Source organism: Sceloporus occidentalis, unplaced genomic scaffold (assembly GCF_023333645.1).
Source record: "Sceloporus occidentalis isolate IW3139 unplaced genomic scaffold, rSceOcc1.0.p SCAF_73, whole genome shotgun sequence".
NCBI lineage: Eukaryota > Metazoa > Chordata > Lepidosauria > Squamata > Phrynosomatidae > Sceloporus > Sceloporus occidentalis.
In genome coordinates, this window is record NW_028317053.1 from 5,036,758 (window position 1) to 5,053,388 (window position 16,631).

The window sequence follows — 16,631 nt, forward strand, 5'->3', positions numbered from 1 at the left end:
TCAACTTCTAAAGTAGGTCATTTTCATTCTCATTTTGCAACCATAAAACTGTGACTAAAGAATGTCAAGTCCTAAATCGCTCACTAAATCTATGTTGAAGGTAGAGTCTGAAACCCAGAACTAAATCCCACTTCCACCATAGCCTCACCCAGGAGATTACCTCCCTTAATATGAAACAGAATCATCAACCATTCTGTCTTTTCTCCAGGGTTTTGTAAGGATACATCTGGTTTTTAAAAAGTACTGCTTGGTATCCTGAGGCTCAGGGATGGAGGAGAGTATATATTATAAAATTTTAGTAATTAGGTGAGCTCGTCCCAGATTTCCACGATGAACATGCTTCCTTGATCTAGGTTTCATAGTGTGTTAGATTTACTTTATAAATTAGCAGGACAGTAAATGGGACTATAAAAATCTAGCTGCAGTCAGTATAAATAATCTATTCCAGGCCTTCCTATTTTCATTGCCTTTGGAAATGGCTTCCCCTTGAAAAAGATTATATAGTGACACATGCAGGGAACTGGAACTTTGAGAATGTAGGGATGTGCAGCCAGATCAAGGCTGCAGCAACTGCATGCCACAGCCCCAATCTGGCCTTTGCAGGGCTCAAAAAGGAGCCACCAAAAGTGGCTATTTTTTGCACCATGCAAAGGGAAAGATAGTCATGGCAACAGATTTAAAATGCTCCTTCGGTACTGTGTCATGCAGACACAGCGCCAGAGAAGCCCCATAACACCACGCATTGTGTGGTGTGATGTGCTGTGTCATGCTGGCCTGGAGGCGAAGCCAGGGCGTGCATCATATGGACACTATGCCGCAACTCCGCCCTCAGGCTGGTTTTTCCTGCCGGTCTGCACAGCCCCTTACTGTGTGTATTGTTTGCAAGGAAGGATACATCCATGTTTGGGATAACTCCTATTGCCTCATAGACTAGGAAAGAGTCACATGACCAAAGAAGTACAGTTTCTTCCATAGGCAAGCATGAAGAACTGTTATCAAAAAGCAAATTAGTAGAAAAAGCCAAAAGAAGTGGAAGTATGTCACAAGCTGAATGAACACATAATCAGTTTGGTGATGCTTCCACATAAGAATTAAATTGAGAGGCTGTACAGATGAGCACTATGAGTCGGTGTCAGAGTAGAGTGGGAGCATGGTGACCACATGCCACATGCTCTGACTCCACCCCCAAAGTGGCGTCATGCCTCCCGCCTAACCGCACAGTGGGCAGCGTTTCCATGGCAGAGCTTTTGCACATGCTGCACTGAAGAAACACACAAAAAACCCGCTGCCGCAGCAGCATAAACACTCTTTTCCCAGCACCCTTTTCTGCTACTCCTTTTCGCGCCGGGAACCAGCCATGTTGGGGGTGTGGTGTGCAGTTGCTGCAGACCCAACCTAGTGAGCAAAGGGGCGGCAGCAAGACCCAAACTTGTTGTTTTTAATGAAAAATCGTACTGTGACTCCTAAGCAGAACTAAAAGCTGGGGGGGGGGGGGGAACCACCTACCTTCTCATCTCTGTGCATTTTGTTGTTATTTTCCATCTGGAAATTATGCATGGACTGGATTTTGTCAATCTGCTCTCTCTGTTTCTTTAGTTCCCCTTGGAATTCATTCTTTTTCAGTTCCACAGCACCTCTTTCTGCTGCTGCCCTCCGGACTCTGCCTTCTAATTCCATTATACGATTCTATGAGGTAGCAAATGCAAAAATTAGGGGGAGAGGCATCTCTAAATAGTGTGCCTGGGAAATATCTGTAATCAGAACTTCATGCCCCTTTCTGTGCTTACAGAGAAAGCAAAATTGTATTTCTCTATCTAGATATGCACAGACAGGGGCATACACATTAGAGATATAAATATGTAGTTAATATAAAAAAACACAGAGAGAGAGCCAGCCCTCCCTGCTGCAAACTGCCTTGGTATCACAGAATTTGAGAAAATTGGTAGCTTTCCAAGGAAGAAATATCTGGAAGTGAAGTCAAACGAATGAAGATGTTTGTCTTAGGTGTTGTTTTTTCTTTCTTTTTTTGAATGAATGCTTGTATGGGATGAAGAAGTGTGAAGAAATTAAAGGCTAATTGAGGGTCAAAGATATATGGGGGTAATGTATGTGGAAGAGGATAAAAGTATGTTGAAAGGAGGTTAAAATGAAGGGAATGTAGTCAAGAAGGAGGAGAAAGTTTTGGAGAAGGATGTTAGGAGATGAGGTTTAAGGAAGCTGATATAAGAAATGGAAAAAAGAAAATGAGAGGGAATAAAGAAAGGAGGAGTAGGGGATTAAAGGAGAAGAATGAGAAAAACGAAGAATGAAGAACATAGAATTAAAAACTCAAATAATTATTGGAAGCGTATGAAAGACTGTATAAAGGTATTTAAATGTGGTTGAAACTTTGTATAATTGCGATGTATTTTAATATGTTTGTAGGTTTGTTTGTATGTGTTGTATGTTTGTTTTTTCAATAAAAAAATAATAAAAAATTGGTAGCAGATGGAGAAGAATATATAACTGGTAATAATAATGCAGCAGACATGCATAATAATGCAGCAGGGCAAAATCAATGCACCGGTGAGCTGAAGGACAATTTTCATATGCTGATTAAAACAGGCAATGTTACCTTTGGCACTAGGTCTGTTTCTGCATGCAGATGCATGAGCACAGATTGAGAAACAAACAGAAAAGTGATTTTTATATTAGTATAGATACCAGGCAACACTGATAGCATAAAAACTACAGAATTTCCTGGTTAACCAGGATGCAGCACAGTATTTAGTCATTTTAATTACAGTATTTTCTCAAGTACTTTTTCCCCCTTCCTTGTTTGTTGTTATGGCTAACATCCAATATGTGTCAGGTGCAAAGATCTGAAAGCTGGATTGAGCTTTTGAAACTTGAGTTATTACCTGTCAGTCAAAAACAAAGGGGGTTGGAACCATTTTGCCAGTTCAGTCAACTTGAAAACCAATAGTGAAGCAATACCTGCAAATCAACACTTCGGGAACTTGCAATCCAGTAATTGAATCCCAGAACAATGGTACAAGCCACAAGTGCTGCTACTAGAAGAGGCGGAGCCTTCATCCCACGACGGCTATTTCCTAGTCCCACCATCATAAAGAGGAGATCTGAATCTCTGCAGGTTAAAAGGAAAAGGCATGTTTATATTTCCCTTCACTGAACTTTAAACATTGTGGAGAAACAGAGCTAGGCCTTGTTAATTTCACATAAACTGGTACGGTATTTTCAAATGGATGTGGAAATTCATAGAAGCATAGGAAGCTGCCATATACTGAGTCAGACCATTGGTCTATCTAGCCCACTACAGTATTGTCAACTCTGACTGACAATGACAGCTCCTTAGGGTTAGGATTCTTTCCTGGACCTACCTGGAGATGACTAGGATTCCCTGGTGGTCTCTCACATATACTAACTAGGCTCATCTATTTTAGCTTCTGAAATCTAGTTTAGCATGGTGATATAATCTTCTCTCTCACCTTAATGAAGTAGAGAGATCTTGTAGCACCTTTCAGACTAACTGAATGAAAGAAATTGGCAGCATGAGCTTTCATAGAATTCAGTCTACTTCCTCAGTATGCATCTGTGGAAGTAGACTGAAGTCTACAAAAGGTCATGCTGCCAATTTCTTTCTTTCAGTTAGTTACAAGATCTCTCTATGTACTGATTCTACAGACTAACATGGCTAGATCTTTGAATTCTACCACCTTAAAACATTGTCCCTCACATTGGATCTGTATGCATCTATCACCTTAGCTTTCCACTACATACATATAATGAAATGAGCACTTGTTTCTTGTATACAAATATCCTGTAGTTTGAAGGAGGAGCATGCAACCTTAAATTAGAAATTACATTGGTACTCCTTTTCAAAAGTAAAGTCCATTCTGTAACTATCACTACAAACAAGAACAATACTGGAGTTCTACTAGGCTCATGAACTATTAGGAATCTCTTTAAAATGATATTATGTGTACATAGGGTTGCCATAAGTCAGGACCTCCAAACCGGGACAAATGTAGGACAAGTGTAGGACAACATTTCTAAAAATGGAGGACACGCGAGAAAAATTGGTGATTTTTTAAAAATGTTAATCTAAATGCATGTTTCTTAGGCATGATCAAAATGGAAGGCATTTTGGCATTATTCCTAGACAGATGGCAGAAATGTACTTCCCTTTCTGGCCACCCCCCCCTCCCTCCATTCCAAACAGCACATTTGGGCATTGAACATGGCTTTACTTAACATGGCAATCTCTTGCATATTTCAGAGTCTTATTCCATAACCAAACTCCTTGTTGGGTTTAACGCTTAGCATGGTTTAACATGGCTATGCATATTGAACATGTTAAGGTGGTTTCACAAAAAGTGGATTTGCCATTTCAGGTTTCTTGCCCCAAGTGTACTTCTCAGAAGTGTGTACTTGGTCAAGGGACTGTGGTTTTTCTTCACTGCGCATGAGATTGTAAAAATCACAGCAACTTACATTGGCCAAGCCTCAGAGGCTTGCTGATATCAATATCACCATTAAAGAACCAAAAACACACAGAAAAGGCACTTTGGAAGGTGACACTTTCTCAGCTTCAGAAACTAGATGCATGCCTCTCAAGCTCACTCATCATCATCACCATCACCACACTATCATTGTCAAAGCAAGGGAGACTTGTTAGCATTAAAAGCACCCAAAACACACTTTGGAAGGTGACACTTTCTCAGCTTCAGAAACAGTAGTTGCATGCCTCTCAAGCTCACTCATCATCATCACCATCACCACACTGTCATTGTCAAAGCAAGAGAGACTTGTTAGCATTAAAAGCACCCAAAACACACTTTGGAAGGTGACACTTTCTCAGCTTCAGAAACAGTAGTTGCATGCCTCTCAAGCTCACTCATCATCATCACCATCACCACACTGTCATTGTCAAAGCAAGAGAGACTTGTTAGCATTAAAAGCACCCAAAACACACTTTGGAAGGTGACACTTTCTCAGCTTCAGAAACAGTAGTTGCATGCCTCTCAAGCTCACTCATCATCATCACCATCACCACACTGTCATTGTCAAAGCAAGGGAGACTTGTTAGCATTAAAAGCACCCAAAACACACTTTGGAAGGTGACACTTTCTCAGCTTCAGAAACAGTAGTTGCATGCCTCTCAAGCTCACTCATCATCATCACCATCACCACACTGTCATTGTCAAAGCAAGGGAGACTTGTTAGCATTAAAAGCACGCAAAATAAAATTTAAAAAAACCTTGAGGCCTCTGGCCACTTACCATCACCACCACCACCTCCTCCTCCTCCTCCTCCTCAAGGCTATGGAATCCTGGGAACTGTAGCTCTGTGGACCATTCAGCCTCCTTTTGTCAAGAGGGCTCTGGTCCCACAAGAAACTACAATTCCCAGAATCCCATAGCACTGAGCCATGGATGTTTAAGGGGGGGTCAAACTATTTCTGCAGCCTTTTGCTACCCCAAAGCCTTCTATTATTTACCAGCAACTTGCAAGGCAAAATCTCTTCCTTCACCAAGCCATTGAAAACCAACCCAAATAGAGGGCTGATTGCTTCTTTCCCATTGGTCTGCTTCGGGAGAAATTTGCATATTACAAGTAAAGGTGTTTAGGGCCTCAAAAACAATCCTGTGATAAAGAATTACAAGAATACTGACGCAGTATACATTTAAAAGATGAGGCATTTAGACTCCCAGTGAAACATGAACGATTTGTGGCCTTTTTTTCTCTCACTGAAACCTGGAAAGTAATGCCTCTTGCAGGGCATATATACCAACATGGGCGGGCAAAAGCTCTGAGTTGCAGGTGTCCTGAAGACCTGCTCTCTAGGCTACGCCAGGCAGGGAGGTGGGGAGGGTGACGCACAGCCGCCTCCAGGGCCTCGCTGGGGGGGGAACCCGGGGGCGGGGCCAAACTGGGGCGGGACCATGCAGACCTGCCCCAAACCGGGAAAGTCCCGCCCCCAGGCGGGATATGGCAAGCCTATGTGTACATAATCTCAATGCAACTTTTTAAAAACATAATTGCTTGTTACAAAGTTAAGTTCTAATCACTTTGCAGAAAAACATCCAGAAAACCAACAAGGGAAATTAGTGCTACAGAGGGATGAACAAGCACAAGCTTCACTGAAGTTAATAAGGCTTAAGATAAGCAAAGTAATACTAGATTTAAGATCAACTTTATCAGACACATTTGTTTCTAAATATTCTCACTTGGGTCTTCAAATGAATAGGCATGTGCAAAATGCCTTGTATCAGAGACTTAACTGGTGTGAATATGACCAAGAACAGAACTTGCAAAAGTTACTTTGGTGGATTACAACTTCCTGAATCTCCGGGCCAATTACCTTCCCCAGCTCTGGCAGAGTATAGGAGGAGACTGTCAGGTGGAAGTGCTGTTACTTCCTCTCCAACTATTTTCAGCAAGAGCAGAAACACCTTTGTCACTGAGGAGAGACACAGTGGTTTCCATACTTTAGTCCTTCAGATGTTTTGGATTTCAACTCCCAGAATTTCTGAGTGTTGGCCAAACTGGCTAGGGCTTTGGGGGACTGAATTCCAAAACACCTGGAGGACCAAAGTTTGGATGCCACTGGATCTAAGGCTTCCATGAACGGAAAAGGCTCTGAGATTGCTTATCAACTCAGTCAAAAATAGTTGTCCAAAACGGACATTTTTATTTAGCTGTTTTTTTAGTGACTAAGGATATTTTCCCAGGAGCCCTGTTCTTGCCATAACTGCAATAGTTAACAAAATTGGAAACATACCGGTTTGAGGGCAGCCACTATCACATGTCTTTGCAATCATGTAACTGGGGCTATTTCTGCCATTGCATTCTCTCCTGCACTCCTCTTTAACTCCACCTCCCTGCCCTATGCCCTACCCAGTGGGCCTTTTGGGTTTTTTTAAATGTTATTTTATTTATTTTTAAACACAATTCTGGAGTTCTGCAAATGTGATTTAAAATTTTAAAAATAATAATGATAATCCGGCTGCTTAGGAACTGCAAGGGGGAGGTAGGATGGGGGGGGGGGGGGAGGGAGGAGACACGGATGCCATGTGACATCCAATATTGCAAGTGCCATAGCAGCAACATTTTGCACATGGAGTCTAATGGGACTGCTGCATGTATGAGAGGTTATTTATGGGTTTCCCCCATCAATAAAAAGAGAGGCCCTAATCACTCTTCACAGACACCGTAACTATGGGTTGGAGGCAATGCCATATAAGGATCACCAAAGGTGCTATTTTACAACTATAATTGTGGTTTAAAAGCCATGTGTGATAATCTCCTAAATAGTCCTGTTCTTAAAGAATACATCCTTTTGAATATTCACCTGTGTGTAAAGGGAAATACCAATACCTTTTATACCCCCCCCCCCCATCATTTATTGAGCCAACAGCTTGAGGAAGAAAGCAAATTGTCTCTATTACTTTATGTGTCTTGGCAGTTATGCATAACAATAAATATACAATAAGTAAATTGTACTCGTCTACCACATGCTGCAAATTATGTTTAAATAACTGCTGCCATACTTAAATGCTAGTTATGTGATGAATTGTCCAAAAGTCTGTAACCAACAGCATAAAACTGGTAGACATTGCATATAGATGACTTGTTTGAGCTTCTGAAACGAGAACTTGAAAGTTTTCTCCTAGAGGCACAATTTCCATATACTACAAAAAGCAGACAGGGCTGGTAAGCACATGTTGAATTACTAAACAGAAAAGCTCATGCCAAGAATAGATATCTAAATTTCTATGAGATTTGTTCTCCACATCTTGTGGGAGAAGCATAATACATGGGAGAAATCATTGGCATTTCTAGTTTGGACAAAATAAAACATGCCAATAGCTTATGCACAAGCCAACTGTTTTTTTCAAGAACAAGATTCAGTGTTTGCAGCTCTGAAAGCGTGAGAGAAATAGAGCACAACATAAAAGGCAGCCATGATTTCTCAGACCCATTCAAGCCTCTTGTTATCTTTCTGTCATTCTTGCCAGCTGTGCATATTCATTCAGTTCTTCCACGTTACTGTCTGTTTCCAACCTCAGCTCCTGCTCAGACCACAGGACATGTCTGCAAGGAGGAAGAAACAGGCTTTCTCCAGCACTGTGAAATTTAGAGTTGCAGACATACTCTCTGGGTTGCAACCTCCCCTGTCAACCCTAAGTGTATGCAACAGAGAAAAATACTGCTAGACAAACCCATTTCCTGTTCCCATTTGGGAAAATAATCAGTACAGCATTGATCATGTTCTAAAATGGGGTAGGAAAATAGGGTAGGAAGCTTCCCTTCAATTTCTTTTGGGGGGGAAATCATGAAAAACTGTCATAATAAAAACAAGGAAATGTATGTATGTACACACACACACTGTCTGTCTGTCTGTCTGTCTATCTATCTATCTATCTATCTATCTATCTATCTTTCTTATCCAAAGGGGTAGTTGTGTTAATCTGTGCACCAGAATAACTGGTCACAATATGAGTATTATTTATGTAACCTATTTTTAATTTATTTATCTTTTTTCAACACCTTTGGAATATGTCTTCACACTGGATATTTTTACCATTTTATTAAATTTTATACTTTTTCAGTGCCACTTTTACTCTTTTTTTTTGTGGCTTAGCTCAGAAAGCTTGATCTCCTACTGCAAAGACATACATAAAACCATTCTTACAATGAGTTGCTACAAGTCAAACACAGCCATCACTTCCTTTAACATACCATCTCCTTTCATAAACCATACTGTAAGTGGGAAGTTAATGAGTGACATTTACAACCAGTGACATTTATAACCACACTGTTACTCTAAGATCTTTCTTTACCTCACCCTATAATCTAGACTAGACCACTACTGTTCTATTTCTAAAACTTTAGTACTGTATTAGTTTGAAAGATTAACAGTGCAGAGTACTCATTATTGGTATTTATGCTCACATTTCTTCTTTGTTTTGGAGGGGTGGGTGGGGTAGTTTGGTACTTAAGAATACAAAGATGCTTAACAGCCAAAGGCTGCAATCCTGAAGATTTATAGTGGCTCCTTGGTATCTGCTAGGGTTTGGTTACAGGATCCCCTGTGGATACCAAAATCCGTGGCTGCTCAAGTCTCATTATATACAAGGGTGTAGTAAAATGGTGTCCCTCATATAAAATGGCCAAATCAAGGTTTGTTTTTTGGAATATATATATAATTTCTCAATTCATGGATGGCTGAATCCATAGATATGAAGGTTCGACTCTACTTATTTCCAAGTGGGGTAGTCCTGTTAGTTGGTTGAAGATTATGTATGTTTCCTACATCTGGTGAAGTGGGTTGCAGCCCTCACTTGTTAGTTTTAATGTGCTGCAAGACTCTTAATAATTCATTTATTTCTGGAACATATGTTTATTTTCATAGAATCATTGAGTTGGGAGAGATCTCAACATTCTTATAAAATGTAATATGGGAAGCTACCACTCTGAGAGGTGTCCATCTAACTTCTTCAAAAGAGCGGTATGAAAGGGAAATACAGTACATTACAGTACTTCAGAGATTTATGGACTCTCTTTCATATGAGGTTTTAAAACAGCTCTTACTGTGAGGAAGTTCTTCTTAATATTTGGTTCAAAATCTCTTTTCTTGTATTTGCATCCATTGGTTGGGATCCTACACTCTGAAGCACCAGAAGACAAGCTCATTCTATTTTCTTCATGACAGCTATTCATTTGAAGATGGCTATCATATCATCTCTCAGACTGCTGTCAAACTAGACAGAATTAATGCAGTTTGACACTGCTTTAAATGTCATGGTCCCAACCTATGGAGTCCTGGGATTTGTATTTTGCTGTGGCACCAGAGCTCTCTGAGAAAGGTTAAATATCTCACAAAACTACAAATCTCAGAATTCCATAGCACTGAGCCATGGTAAGTAAAGCCATGTCAAGATGCATTAATTCTTTAGTGTAGACACAGCCTCAGTCTTCTCTTCTTCAGCTATTTCAATTGTTCCACACAGGGCTCACTTTTCAGAACTTTTGCCATCATGGTTGCCATCCTTTAGAAATACTCCAGCTTATCAATATCCATGTTAAACAGTGGTGCTCACACTCCAAATAAGGTCTGATCAAAGCAGAATAGAATGGTACTACAGCAAGCCCTTGATATCTATTGAGGTTTGGTTCCAAGACCCTCTGTTGATACCAAAATCCATGGACGCTCAAGTTCCATTATGTACAATGGTGTAGTTAAATGATGTCTGCTATATAAAATGACAAAATCAAGGTTTGAATTTTGAAATTTTATTTTTTGAAATATTTTCAAGTCATGGGTGGTTGAATCCATGGCTAAAAAAAAACCCTGTAGACTGTATTACCTCCCTTGATCTAGACATTATTCTTCTGTTGCTGCAGCATTTAAGAAAAGGCACTGCATCACATTGTTCACTCATGTTTAGGTAATTTATCGAGATGCCTAAATCCTAGTTCCCTGAAGTTGTTGAAGTCTCTCAGTACAAAATAATGCTGAATCTCAAGAATCCACCATACTTCTGATAAAGTTTTTTTTTAAGATAATGGTTTTGTCATCTTTATACGATTGCATCTCAAGATCTTTGTTTTATGAAGTATATATTATGGGAATCTGAAAAATACTACACTAACAATTCACACAAAGTATCATATACTTCCCTTGTCAGCAACACAAACATTATACGCCAAAGCAGCAAAGCAAGTTAAACTACTTCACGTGAACTTTTAGCACTTTTTAAAAAATTAAAACAATTTGCCTGCTTGCATAGCTGCAGTATAGGCCAACCGATAACCACAAGTTCCTTTTTTGTTAAAACCATATACCACAAGACTACATAGTGCAGTAAATGTATGGGTCTAAACATTAAAGAACATCAAATTCATATATATCACCCAACTATCTGAGGTGACGCACATTTGGATAAGCCAGCCAATAAAACATTTCCAATATCTTCATTGTTATTGTAGGCTTTCAAGACATTTCTGACTTATGGTGACTCTATCACATGGTTTGTTTCTTGCTCTTTTTTTGGTTTTGGTTTTTCTGAGGAGGGGGTTGTTTAGAGGTGGGTTTGTCCTTGCCTTCCTCTGAGGCTGAGTGTGACTTGGCCAAAGTCACCCAGTGGGTTCTCATGGCCAAACTCTGGTCTGCAGAGCTGTCATCCAACATTCAAAAGCCTTATATCATCCACAACCTCCCAGAAAACACCATCCTAGCCACTGGATGTGGAATCCCTATATACCAACGTCTCACACCAGGAAGGACTACAAGCCATCAAGAATACCATCCTGAATGAGGCTGCAACAGATCCAGCCACCAAATCCTGCCACTTTGTCATTATACCTACTTCATTTTGGGGGATTATATGTATCTCCAAGTCAGTGGCACTGCCATGGACACCTGCATGGCACTACAGTATGCAATTCTTTCCATGGGTGACCTGGAACAATGCTTCCTCAATATATACCACCCAAAATTTCACCTCTACCTACAGTTTCTTGATGATATCTTTGTAATTTGGCCACATGAAAAGCAATCACTTGAGAAGTTCCACCAGGATTTCAATAACTTCCAGTCTACCACCAACCTGAGCCAGAAACAATGCAGACAACAAATTCACATTCTTGGCACCAGTATGCAACTACATAATGGTCTTCTAAGTACCAAACTCTATTGAAAGCCCACTAATCACTACACATACATGCATGCCTCCAGTTTTCACCCAGAACACACTACCAAGTCTATTGTTTACAGTCAAGCCCTCTAGTATAACCACATTTACTCAGACCCACAAGACAGAGGCACAAAGCTCTTGGATTAACAACAGGCATTTCTCAAATAACAATACCCACCTAAGGAGGTGAAGAAACAAATTGAAAAGAACCCAGCAACCATTACTCTAATGCAAGAACCATTTCCTACAAGACAGATCAAAACACAAACTGACAGAACACTGAGACCACTCAAACACATCACCAAAGAGGTACAACCAGTTCTGTAGAATGACATAGCCCTCTCACAAACTCTGGGAGGCAGACCTTTATTGACCTACAGACAACATCCAAATCATAAACATCTACTCACGGCAGGATACAGAATCACAGAATCGTAGAGAAGAGACCACAAGGGCCATCCAGTCCAACCCCCTGCCATGCAGGAAATCTAAATCAAAGGATCCTAAACAGATGGCAATCCAGCCTCTGAAGACCTCCAAGGAAGGAGACTCCACTACACTCTGAGGGAGTATGTTCCACTGTCAAACAGCCCTTACTGTCAGGAAGTTCTTCCTAATGTTAAGCTGGATTTTCTTTTCCTGTAGCTTGCATCCATTGTTCCTGGTCCTGTTCTCTGGAGCACCAGAAAACAAGCGTGCTTCCTTGCTCCCATAACATGAGTGGTGATACTAGAGACAAGACACTGTCATAAACCCATATGACAACTCTGTTCCCATATCTACTCTGAAAGCAATACCACAGGGGCCAATAACATTCCTCAAAACATCAGAAGTACATTTACTTGCTGTTCCTCCAATGTGATCTATGCCAGCAGTGCCCCTTGAGACACTATATTGGACAAACAGGACAGTCTCTATGCAAGAAGATTAATGGATACAAATCTGACATTAGAAATGCCCCATAGCCAATTGCAGAACATTTCAACATTCCTGGACACACAGTAAGGGATTTACAGGTTGCTGTCCTTAACAAGGACAAAGGAAGACTAGAAAGAGAAAACACTGAACTGAATTACATTGACAATTTCCAATCCACTAGCAAAGGTATGCACAAAGACAATAGCTTCATGGTACACTACATACATTAATACAAGAGTCCTTGCTACTGCACATATAACAAAAAGGAATCTGAGAGAGTTTTCAACCCTGGGAAACTTACTTCTGGTGAGGTTTATTGCATTCACACATCAAAACTAATTCATCACTGGGAAGATGTGAAGGACCTTTATCACATTATGCAGCCCTCTGAAAATTTAGGGCAAGAGTCATGATTTGCATCTTTCTGGATCCTATTACATCCTATTCCACTCCCACAATGTGCAAATGTGCTTTATACCTAAGCATTTATTATCACTTGGTACTGCATCCAAAGAAGACAGTCTTAAAGGTGATACCACATTTATTACTTTCTGTTTTTCTCCCCTTCCTTCCTCCTTTTCATACCACACTGGCTAAGAGTACCTTCACAAAATCACTAATAAGAATAAATGCCGCAAGCTCTGAAACACTGGGTAGACATTATTCATACCACCAAGAAGGGGGTATTTTAAACATTAAGGAAACTACAGGCTCTTTATTTTCAAGCCATACTCTCAGTCCTATCAAAAGTCAAACCACTTTATGAGTAATTGGGTCTGAGTAATGGCAACCAAAGTAGCTCAAACATAAATACAGGCTCCCCAGAAGAGAGTATCTTCTGAATTTATAGGATAGCCCTCCCTTCGTGGTATAAGGAAAGACTTCAATACCACATGCTACAATTGCCTTGTTTCCATACTCATTCCCAAAGGCCAACATCAACACTGGCCTCAAACTTTCTCAGCCGTGGCAAGATGAGACCAGTGTTGATGTTGGCATTTGGGAATGAGTATGGAAACAGGGTGGTTTCCCAACCATCAAGAGCTACAGCTCTGCTTAGAAATGTCAGATTCCAAACAGAAGCTTCTGCTTAGCTTCTCAAGCCAAGGTTTCTTCCTCTGTCTTTCTCTCCGTTAAATTTAAATAAATGAAGTTCAGAGCCAGAATTCTGGCAGGTGTTGCTTTTGTTGTGCCACCGGATTAGATGGGTAGGAATAGATAGGAAATCAGGGCTGCCGACTTGAACTGAAGGACCCCTGTGTCTCCCCCCAACTCCCCATTGAGACTATGAAAAGAGTCAGTGTGGGTCTCAGACAGGGAGCAGCTGGAGATGAAAGGGGCAGAAAGAAGCAGAAAGAAAAGGCTGCTCTCTTGAATTGAGAAGGCACATAAAATAAAATAAAAAGAGAGTATTAATAGTTCTTTCTTCAGGTAAACTGGGAAAGCCCCCCCCCCCTTTTGCCACATACTCATATACCTATTCTGCTTTGGTCAGGCCTCAGCTGGAAGACTGTGCCCAGTTCTGGGCACCACAATTCAAGATGGATGTTGAGAAACTGGAGCGTGTCCAAAGGAAGGTGACCCAAATGGTGAAAGGTCTGGGAACCATGCCCTGTGAGGAGTGATTTAGGGAGCTAGGGATGCTTATCTTGGAGAAGAGACAGCAAAGAGGTGATACAATGGCTCAGTTTAAATATTTTGAAAGGATGTCATGCTTTTAAGATGGAGCAAGTTTGTTTTCTGCACCTCCAGAGAACAGGACCCAGAGCAATGGACTCCAACTACTACTCTCTTTCAGTTAGGACTTTATCACACCGGGGCTAATTTTGGCATTAAAGAGAGATTAAAGTGCATTTAAAGCATCCCGCAAAGAAAACAAAGATGGCGAGTAACTGCGTGAATGATTATCACAGGCAAATGTGCAAATAAAGTGATATTGGAAATGCATTGAAATCCCGAGAGTAAAAAGATGCACGCTAAGGCTTCTTTGTGACCAGTTTAATGGTGGGTTTTGTGTGACGTTGTGTAAAATCATTTTGTGTAATGACGCAGTTTTTCTGGGCTATTCACGGGATAAACTCCCGATCTCCTTCATGTGACAAACTAGTTAGTCTGAAAGGTGCTGCAAGATCCCTCTGCAAACAGGGAAAGAGATGCCAGCTCCGGGTGAGGAAGACCTTCCTGACATAAGCCCTGCTGGGCATTGGACTGGCAGAGTCTGGTCCTCCTTCGGGGGTTTCTGAGCTGGATGGTCATCTGTCCAGGGAGGGCCTTGTCTGTGTCTCCCTGCATGGCAGGGGGCTGGACTGGATGGCCTTTGGGGTCCCCATCATCTCTGCTTCTCTGTCCTCTTGGCCCTGCTGCCAGCAGGGCTTCTCTTGAGGAAAGCTAAGCCAAGGCCCCTCAGTGCCTTCTCCTCAGGGAGAGGGGCCCTTTCTCCACTGAGGCCAAAACCCCTCAGGAGGACAAGGCACCACAAAATGGAGGACGTCCCAGGGGGAAAGACAAGCAAACAGAGGGCATGGCAAACTAAAAGAAAACCCACTTCATATAGAAATGTAAAGCCAGTTCTTAGTCCCCGCTCAGAATGAAGGCCACTGTGGGATCCCTCTCGGCTGAAAGGCTGTAAGGCATGTCCGGGAAAAGGAGGACCAGGGAGTGAGGGCCAAGGCAGAAGCAAACCTAGACAAGGAAAGAGAGGAGGAGAGGAGAGAGGAAGAAAGACCCTCAGGAGGGAAAGCCCGGGAAGAAACGGGGAGAGGGAGGGAGGCATTGAGCATCTTCATCATCATCATCATCCTCATCATCAAATTATTATTATTATTTCAAATGTTCCCCCCCCCCCAATCTGTAAACCGCCTTGGTCCCCTTCTGGGAGAAAGGCGGCACAGGGATGGAACAAAGCCAAAGGCAATGGAGAAATGCGAAGGGGAGAGAGAGGGTCTTCCCGCAAGGAAGAAGGGACTCACCTTCCCGGCCTCTGGGCAGCCTTTCCCCCAAAGGCCGGGCTCAGCAGCAGCAGCAGCAGCAGCAGGGCATCATGGCTCCTCCTGCCTCCTTCCCCGGCCGCCAGAGAGGGAAAGCGCCAGGGCGAGGAGGAGAAGCAGAAGGAGACGCCTCCAGCTCCGCTTCTCCTCCCGGCGGCCGCCTCCCGGCCCTCCTCCTCCTCCTCCTCCTCCTCCATCTCCATGGGCAAAGGCTGGGGATGATGATGAGGATGATGATGATGGCCCACCAGGAGGAGGAGGAAGGAGCCCATGCCAGGAAGCAGGAGGGGGATGGAGGGCCAGGTGCGCCGTGCAAGCCTCTCAGTCCTGCTCCAAATGGAGGACACTTGGAGGATTCCCCCTCCAGAGCTGAGGGATGAAATGGAGGGCATCCCAAAAAATGGAGGGCAGGACCGAAGAAAAGCTAAGAGACATAGAAAGAGCAATTCATACTTCTTTGGCCTGCTCCAGATGGAGGACATTGTGGAATTCCTCCTGGAAGCTGAAATGGAGGGCATTTGGAAAAGAAAAGGTGGACGTGGCCAAAGAAAAGCTACTGTTTATATGTATTTTGTAGATTGTATGCCATTGGCAGGTTTTATATTTTTATTGATTGATTTTCTGTATGTACAGTGCTGTGTACATTTACAGCACTATAGAAATAAACTATAATAATAACAACAACAACAACACTGACAGGAATGTAAATGAATGCTTCTTAGTCCTGCTCAGAATGGAGGGCATTGTGGTGTTCCTCTTGGACTGAAGGGTGAAATGCAGGGCATTCCAGAAAAATGGAGGCCACAACCAAAGGAAAGCTAAAAAATAACCACCCACTCAGAGAAATGTAAATGCATAGTTCTGAATCCTGTTCCAAAGGAAGGACATTTACAGATTCCTCTTGGACTGGAGGTTGTAATGGAGAGCATGACCAAAGGAAAGGTCACAGACATAGAAATAGCAATTCATGCTTCTTTGTCCTGCACAAAATGGAAGACATTGTGGAATTCCTCCTGGACTGAAG

General features: G+C 42.0%; 1 protein-coding gene across 4 annotated transcripts in view; it reads right to left on the reverse strand.

The window, feature by feature from the left end:
• The window catches only part of GOLM1 (golgi membrane protein 1), a 35,196-nt gene extending 19,433 nt beyond the window's left edge, over positions 1-15,763 (reverse strand). For 3 of the 4 annotated variants that reach the window (XM_089494576.1, XM_089494574.1, XM_089494575.1), the window contains exons 1-3: positions 15,590-15,674; positions 2,977-3,127; positions 1,507-1,686 (exon numbers count right to left, since the gene is read on the reverse strand). In XM_089494576.1, coding sequence (XP_089350702.1) covers positions 1,507-1,686; positions 2,977-3,108 — 312 coding nt within the window. In that variant the 5' untranslated portion in view covers positions 3,109-3,127; positions 15,590-15,674. Of the gene's footprint in view, positions 1-1,506; positions 1,687-2,976; positions 3,128-15,589 lie in introns of all 4 variants that reach the window. The other variant, XM_089494577.1, reaches the window with a different exon arrangement.
• Positions 15,764-16,631: the final 868 nt, after the last annotated feature.